Source organism: Neltuma alba, unplaced genomic scaffold (genome assembly GCF_004799145.2).
Source record: "Neltuma alba isolate B1F8T4 unplaced genomic scaffold, ASM479914v2 tig00000235_pilon, whole genome shotgun sequence".
Classification (NCBI taxonomy): domain Eukaryota; kingdom Viridiplantae; phylum Streptophyta; class Magnoliopsida; order Fabales; family Fabaceae; genus Neltuma; species Neltuma alba.
In genome coordinates this window covers 89,536-98,554 of record NW_021631972.1, presented here as the reverse complement: position 1 = coordinate 98,554, position 9,019 = coordinate 89,536, and the positions used below count along the sequence as shown (strand labels likewise).

General features: G+C 36.3%; 1 protein-coding gene across 1 annotated transcript; it reads left to right on the top strand.

Annotated features, from left to right (window-relative positions):
* The first annotated feature begins 3,507 nt into the window (after nucleotides 1–3,507).
* Nucleotides 3,508–6,872, top strand: LOC114761176 (uncharacterized). The gene is made up of 6 exons (XM_028950532.1): nucleotides 3,508–3,743; nucleotides 4,889–5,018; nucleotides 5,451–5,550; nucleotides 5,641–5,935; nucleotides 6,227–6,437; nucleotides 6,552–6,872. Exons 1-6 carry the CDS (start codon nucleotides 3,508–3,510, stop codon nucleotides 6,870–6,872), a joined length of 1,293 nt encoding a protein of 430 aa, XP_028806365.1.
* Nucleotides 6,873–9,019: the final 2,147 nt, after the last annotated feature.

The window sequence follows — 9,019 nt, the reverse complement described above, 5'->3', positions numbered from 1 at the left end:
TCACTAATGTTCCATGTTTTTTTTTACTGATTATATATTTAGAGACGGAAGTTCCGTGACAAATCCATGAATTTTTTTTATTTTTTGTTTCAAGCTGCATTTCCTGGAAGAAACAAATTGAAATTATAATTATAATGTAGCTAATATTCAAACCAAATTAAAATCGTTATAACAAGCAACAAATCTAAAAATGTCAAGTCCCAAATTAAAGAGCAATCGTTATAACAAGTCTAATATTAAATAAACAAACTACTAATTATCATTATGTGGACTTGCTTCACTTTGAGTGTTGGAGTTGATGGGTGACCAGTTGAGAATTTTTGCTTAAGTGCTTCCAACCTAGACTAGCTGGTGCATTCAATTGTCTAAGATCTTCATTTTCTTGTTTAAGCTCTGAGACAATATTCTGAAGATCAGGTTGGCCTTCTGTGTTGATGGAAGGAGAAGACATATGAGAAGAATGTTGTGTGCAGTCATTATGATGGGCATCAGATCCTAAGCCATAGATTTAACCTTTCTTGTTCTTACCACCAGAAGCCTGCAACCAAATCCTCATTTCTTCACCATCTAGCTAATTTGATTCCTCCACACTTGGAGAACTAACACTAGAACTCCTGGATGCCTTGATCCTCATGTAAAAAATAATTTTTACATAATATAAACAACAATAATGAATAACAACTATTTCAAATTAGTGACAGATTTACGACGGATTTGTAACGGAATTGTGATGGATTAGTGACAGAAATTTGCGACGGCTTAGTGATGGTAGTTGTGTTAGCAACGGAAATTTGTCACGAAAAAATTTCCATCACAAATTTCTGTCATAAATTCGTCCCTGATTTCTGTCAAAAAGATTGGCTTAACTTGTGACAAAATTAGTGATGAAATTGCGAGGGATTTGTGACGGATTTGTGACAGCTTTTCAACAAAATTAGCTACAGACTTTTACGATAGAATTGTGATGGATTTTAGTGACGGAAAAGATTTCGTCGCAAATCTTATTTTACTGACAGAATTTAGCCACAGAAATTTCTGTCACTAAAATACGCTGCAAATCCTTCACAATTCCGTCGCTAATATTTGTGACAGAATTAGTCTTGGAATAGTGATAGATTAGCAACGGAACAGAATTCCGTCACTAATTCTCTTCTCTTTTTTTTTTTTGTAGTGAGTGCCCTGCTATGTGGCATTATTTCTGCTGAAGTTCCATTAAAAACGATCTCTACCTTGATGTTGGTAGAATTCAAATTAGAGATTCACTTTTTCTAAAACCCTTCCCAGACTATTTTTGAAGTCACACTATCTCTAACAACATGTGTATCACATCTTCCACTTTCCCTAGGCACTTATAACAAATATCTGATCCCCCTAGCAATCTATTTTACCTTTCAATAGTCAATATCATAGGTAGCAATTCCACAAGAAGACTTCTATCCATGTTAGCCCCCTCTACTTCCAAATCTTCTTCCATAACCCATCCTTTGGCCTTGTTTCTTGTCTCATTCTGCTGTATATCTCAATCACCAGATATTCATTTTGCAGGGACCCTTTCCACCTAATGACATCTTCCTCATACATCTTAGTGTAGGGATAGTTTTAATGCTATCTTTTCCTTTCTTACTTATCAGATTATTGAGTTTGCAGTAATCCCATTTTCTATTTGGTCCAACCGTTTCCACCGCTATACACTATAACTCATTCTCTTGCAATTGGGCATTGCATTTTTTAATTAATTTGCTGTTGTCACCAAACCAATTATCTAGCCAAAACTTAACCCTTTTTCTATTTCCTATCTCCCACTGAATACCATCAATCAAGTTAGGCCATAGCCTGGTAATGTTTCTCCATAACTGCAAGTCTGTAGGGTTTGTTGCATATTCTCTACACAGGTCTAAACCTCTCTCATATTTCCCTCTTAACAGAAGTGAGCATAGGCCGTTGAGCATGGTTAGTATATTCTAGCTAATTCGTACCAATAACACATCATTCATCACAGCTAGATCCTTCAAACCATACCGGCTTCTTGTTTTTTGGTTTACAAAGATTTTCCTAACTAAACATAGGCATCTTCTGATAGGAGTTGACGTCCCTTATAGGTTTATTATAGGAAAAGGCATTATGTTTAAGTGGGTAGTTTTATGTCTTGTCTTATTATGTTTTTTTTATTAAGTCTTCTGTGTCAGTTGCAGTGTTTATTCAAATAGTTGGTTATTAGGACGTTTATGGTAGTTTATGATTCATTATGGGTGGTGTTATTTAAGTTCAAGTTGTGAGACATTTGAGAATGAATTTATATATTATTTAGATAAAACTTTATCTGTCTTATTCTAGAACAAAGATTTTGGTTTTGGAAACCTTCTTCTTTCCCTTTTTGACCCCCATATTCCCCAATCCTATCATTTTTGGCATCAGAGCATTAATCCTGGCTTCTTCGGGACTCAATGGGAAAAACCAAAAATTCTAACAATACCAACCCTTCTCTTCTTCCTACCCCAGAATCGTCTAGCATAGAACCTTCTGCAAACCCCAATGAAGACACACTCACACAACAGTTATCAATAATTGTGCAGAAACTAACTCGATTGGACCCTGACATGGAAGAGCTTAAACAACAGGATTCAAACTTTCAACATAAAAGACCAGCTATTGAAGAGAATGTAGATCTTTATGTAGATCATTATGAACATAAAGATCTATGGTGGAATAAAAAACCATCTAAATGCCCTCATACTAAGGTGGAATTTCCAAAATTTGAAGGAGGGGATCCTTGAGGCTGGTTCATGAAGGCGGAGAAGTATTTTCAAGTGTTACCAAACACCTGAAGACCTTAAAGTCAAAGTGGCTGCAATGTATTTGGAGGGGGATGCATTGGATGTCTTCACTTAGGCATCTTTAGGAAGATCAATTAGATTTTAGGAAGAGTTACTGCAGATTTTTCATGAACATTTTTGTCCTACAAAATTTTAGAATCCGGATTTTTTCCTTTATAGCATCAAACAGATTGGATTAGAACAAGAATACAGGTAAGAGTTTAACAGAAGATCCTCTTAGGCTGTAGGGTGGCGTAAACATTATCTTTTAGCCGTGTTCATTAACGGGCTGAAAGAAGAATTGCAACACAATGTGAAAATACAAAAGCCCTGTACTGTTTATAAAGTTGCCCGCCTAGCAATTGAGTTTGAGGCGAAATTGTTGGCAAATCGTTCTGGCCAACATCCTAGGTCAACACGTGTTACCAAAGGGAACAATAATTATCAAGATAATAAATATTATTTCTCAAAATCTTTTTCAAATTCAGTTTCTAAAAGTTATTCATCCTCTATCTCGCAAAATAAGTACCTGAAACAGTTACCTAGTTCCAATTTGAACACTTCCGCATCTGTCACGCCCAATCGCATAAATTCTAAGCATGATTGATAGTTAAGGAGAGATAAGAGACAGTGTTTTAGATGTGGGGATAGATTTACCCCTAGACATCATTGCAAATCTACTTCCCTTTGTTTAATGGAATTAACAGATGATGTTCACGAAGACTCAGAGACAACTCGTGAGATAGAACCTACGGAGGATTCAAAATTGGCCGAGATATCACTCTACGTGATTCTTGGAATCTCTTCGATGACTACCATGAAAGTGTTGGGGACTATTCTCTCTCGGGAGGTCCTCATTTTAATTGATAGCGGATCAACTCACAACTTCATCTCTGAGAAGTTGGTGACTGAGTTAAAGATTCCCGTTCAGTAAATTCCTCCTTTTGGAATTCAAATAGGAGATGGGAAAATTACCTCTTGCAAGGTGGTTTGTAAGAAACTGGAAGTACAAGTGCAGAGCCTCACTATTAAGGATGATTTCTTTCCTTTTTCCCTTAGCGGAGCGGATGTAGTATTGGGAATACAGTGGCTAGCATTTCTAAATACTGTGAAAGCTAATTGGCAGAAAATGTTCATGATCTCTTGGGTGGATGGTAAACATTGCAAGTTTTAGGGGGAACCCACAACCTCAACAATATGCATCTTTGAATAGTTATGCGTGCACAGGCTTAGAAGATTGGATAGATCAACATGTGCAGCGACTCCTGTAACAGTATTCCAAGATGTTTAAGGAGCCTCGATCATTACCTCCATTGAGGGAGAACAGTCATATCATTCCCTTGTATCCGGGCTCAGTTCCACCTACCATCCATCCTTATAGATACCCTTATTCCCAAAAAGATGAAATTGAAAGACAAGTTGATGATTTGTTGAAGAAAGGTTTTATACAGCCTAGTGTCAGCCCTTTTACAAGTCCTGTGCTTCTAGTGTTAAAAAAGGATTCATCTTGGAGGTTTTGTGTGGATTACAGAGAACTCAACAAAATTACAATACCATATAAGTATCCTATCCCTACTATTGATGAGTTAATTGACGAACTTCATAGGGCCAAATATTTTTCTAAAATTGATTTGCATTCTGGTTGCCATCATATTAGAGATTTACCAGAAGATGTACACAAAACTACTTTCAGAACTCACTCAGGGCATTATGAATTTATTGTTATGCCTTTTGGCCCTACAAATGCCCCTTACTTTTCAAGCAGTCATGAATGACCTTTTTAGACCATATCTTAGAAAATTCATTTTGGTTTTCTTTGATGATATACTGGTCTATAGTGGCTCCTTTCAAGAACATATGGCTCATTTGAGGATAACTATGCAGACTTTGCAACAAAATGTGTTTTATGCTAATCTTAAGAAATGCCATTTTGTTCAGTCAGAAATTTCCTTTTTAGGACATGTAATATTGGGTGCAGGAGTGGCTGTGGATAAGATTTCAGCAGTCTTGAACTAGCCTTTCCCGTAAAATGTATCAGAATTACATGGCTTCCTTGGTCTTACTGGCTACCACAGACGTTTTGTCCACCAATATGGACAACTGGCTAGACCACTTACTGATATGACTAAGAAAGACGCCTTCCAGTGGTCAGAATCTTCAACTGTTGCATTTGAGCGCTTGAAACAAGCCTTGACATTTGTTCCTGTTCTTCAATTACCTAACTTCTCTTAGCCATTTGTTGTGGAATGTGATGCTTCATCTGCAAGAACTGGGGCTATCTTATAGCAAAATGGACACCCTGTTGCTTTTTATAGTAAAGGGTTGTCTTCCTCTAAGAAGCACAAGTCTGTATATAATAGAGAATTATTAGCTTTAGTGAAAGCAGTGGAAAAATGGCAACATTCTCCATTGGGAAGGAAGTTTGAAGTTCGTACAGATCATTTCAGCCTGAAATATTTACTTGACTAATGTGTGACCACTCCTAAGCAGCAACAACTAATTATGAAATTGCTCCCATATGACTTCGTCATTATTTATAAATCTGGATCATCAAATCAAGGGGCAAATGCGTTATCTCGGCAATCACACTCTGCTAAAATGTTTGCTTTGGTTGTTCCTCATACAACTATTTTTCAGAATTTGGAGCAGCAGCTGTTACAAGATCCTTATATTGCCTCCATTATCGCTGCTCTCAAATCTGACCCCCATTCTATCACTCACTCTGTGATTTCTTCAGGCAAGCTGTATTACAAAGATTGATTGGTTGTTCCAGCCCAATCAACTCTTAGTAATACATTGATTTCTGAAGCCTATTCTTCACCTGTAGGTGGTCATAGAGGTGTTCTGAAAACTTTGAAGAGAGTTCAACAGCATTTCTACTGGAGGACTATGAAGGAGGAGGTTAAAACCTTTGTGCAGAACTATCTTGTTTGTCAGCAAAATAAATTTCTTCTTCAGGCCCTTGCTAGGTTATTGCAACCCATTTCTGTCCCTGACAAAATTTGGGAAGATATCTCTTTAGATTTCATATATGGACTTTCGAAATCAAATGGATTGATGGTTGTGGACAGATTCAATAAATTTGCTCATTTCATTGGATTGTGCAAGCCTTGCACTGCCGAGTCTGTTGCTGACATTTTTTGTAAAGAAATAGTTAAGCTACATGGGTTTCCTAAGTCAATCATATCTGATAGGGATCCTATATTCCTCAGTTCATTTTGGAGGGAGCTTTTCCAGTAGAGTTGTACTAACCTGAAATTTAGCACCTCCTACCATCCACAAACAAATGGTCAAATTGAGGTAGTTAACCAAGGATTGGAGGCATATTTGTGTTGCTTTTCTCAAGAGCATCCTAAGAAGTGGAGCAATTTCTTGCATTGGGCTGAATTTTCCTATAATTCTAATTACCATAGCTCCTCGAGTTTTGCACCATTCCACATTGTGCATAGCCGTGAACCTCCATCTCTCTTGCCATTTGTTAAGGGTGCCATTGCTATTGCCGATTTAGAAGACTTTATTTCTGAATGTGAAGCTGTGTTGGTTACAATTCGAGACAATTTGCAGAATATACAGGCTAAGATGAAAGCTCAAGCTGATGAGGATAGGAGGGATGTGGAGTTCAAGGTTGGCGACATGGCTTTTCTTCGACTACAGCCCTATCGCCAAAAATCACTTGCTTCTTGATCATTTGAAAAACTATCTCCTTGATTCTTTGGGCCTTATCTCATGATAAAACAGATTGGTAAAGTTGCTTATGAGCTTCAGCTACCTCCTGAGTCAAGGGTACATCCTATTTTCCATGTTTCTTTGCTTAAACCTGCTCATGGTGCTGCTCCGACACATCCACTGCCTCCACTCCCTATTACTGATGATTGGGAGCTAGTGTTGCTACTTGAACTGTTTTGGCTTCCCGCACTACTGATGCTAACGGCCAAACTAATGTTGAACTTCTTATCCAATGGCAGAACAGACCTCAAGAAGATGCTAGTTGGGAACTTTATGATCTGTTTTCTAAGCAATTTCCCTCTTTCCGCCTTGAGGACAAGACTAATTTCCTAAGGGACGTTAATGATAGGAGTCGATGTCCCTTACAAGTTTATTATAAGAAAAGGCATTCTGTTTTAAGTGGGTGGTTTTATGTCTTGTCTTAATGTGTTTTTATTAAGTCTTATGTGTCAGTTATAGTGTTTATTTCAATAGTTGGTTATTAGGATGTTTATGGCAGTTTATGATTCAGTTATGGGTGGTTTTATTTAAGTTCAAGTTGTAAGACATTTGAGAATGAATTTAAATATTATTCAGATAAAACTTTATCTCTCTTATTCTAGAACACAGATTCTAGTTATGGAAACCTTTTCCTTTTCCTTTTCGATTCCCATATTCCCCAATCCTATCATCTTCCTTCCTCCTTCTCCATTTCCCTATATGAAGTCACACTGGATTTTTTCTACCTGTCACTGTACTTCAACTAGTGAGTGCGAATGTTACATATAGTAGACAGCCATCTGGTTCGTTACAAATTCCACCAAGGTTAGTCTTCGTACTAGAGAGTGTTTGCTTTCTCCATCCACTTAGTTTCTCTTGCATCCTATCTATGATAAATTGAAACTTTCCTCTTGAGCCTTTTCCTTTAGTAATATGAGCGCCTAATTAAGCACTATCCTAAATCATCCATATACTCGAACTCGGATATATCACAAATTTCTCTCTTCAACCTTTGTCCATATTTTTTTGAGGAAAAAAAAATTCTTGTTTTCATATTATTGACTTTCTGGCCAGACAGGTCTTGGAACCTACACAAAATCTGTAATAGACTGATTTGTTATAGCTTCACAAAAAAGCAGTAAATCAACTTGAGATTCCTTTATATAACACATTACATAAGGTTATTGGCCAAAATTCATTCACCATTTTAGGTTTTCCTTTTTTTGGTGTTAAAACCAACAAGGAATTATTGATTTCCTCAGTTCGATGAGGGTTGACTCAAGAAGAGACTATGTGGGAAAAGGAGGATGACATGAAGGCCAGATACCCAAAACTGTTCTAGTAAGGTATGTTTTAAAATTTCGAGGACGAAATTTATTTAGAGGAGGGAGGAATTGTTACATCTCGAGAAATTTCATCTGGATATAGAGAATCAAAAATTAGGATGATGGCCAATGTAAAAATTAGATGGGGAGGTGAAACAACTTTTGGTGTGAAATCCCGATAAGGCCCAGGCTGGCATTTTTGTAATTATCAGTCTAGAAAGGGCAAAACGGGAAAATTTAAGAAAAATTCTAGAAAATTCCTGAAAATGAGAAAAATGTAAATTAGAGGTTTTAAAAACTTGGTTGAGACCCGAGAGGAGGACTTATTGTGAAAATAAATTATTACAGAATTTCTTGTAAACGGAGGTTTTTCAAGAAAATATTAGAAAATCAGAGTAAAATAATTATTTTAATTAGTTAGAGGCCTCAATAAATTTGGAAGAAAGATGAATAAATTATCTAAATATTTATTTGAATTTATAAAATTATTTTTAGGCCTTGAAAATTTAGCAATTAATTTTAGAGAATTTATGTTTTCTCAGAATTACTGATAGAGGCCTAATCAGACAAAATTTAAAATAAATACCTAGAAGTGGCAAAAAATTATGAAAATTTTCAGATCATTTTATCATATTAAAAGGTGAATTATCATAGAGAGAAATGAATTTTTGGAGGTCTAGAAAAATTATGGAATGTTACTAGTAAATAGTAACTGATAAAGTTTCAAATTGCTTTGGGATTTTGAATTGGGTTGTGAGCCATCTTTTTGAACCAGCTTAAACCATTTGTGGGGCCCACATTGAGCCTAATAAGGGTCCAAATTCGTGCATCTTCCAGACCCAACTAAAATTAATTAAATAAAATGCAAAATTAAGGGATAATTATTGGAAAATTCTAGAGTTGGAACACATGGTTCAATCTAAAGCTATGAGGCACTTGATGGCTTCCAACTCAATTCATTTTATGTCATTTTATGCATCCAAAAATCAGAGGAAAATGCCAATTTATTTGTCTATAAATAGCCCCCCAAAATACAAGAAAATGTTGGAAAAATTAGAAAAATAAGGGGAGGTGCTACCACTTTCATTCCAGACCAAGGAAGGCCAAAACATAGAGGGTTTTGAGCAAGGAATCATCTAGTTTTTACTAGGGAAACATCAAGGTATGTTTAAGCAT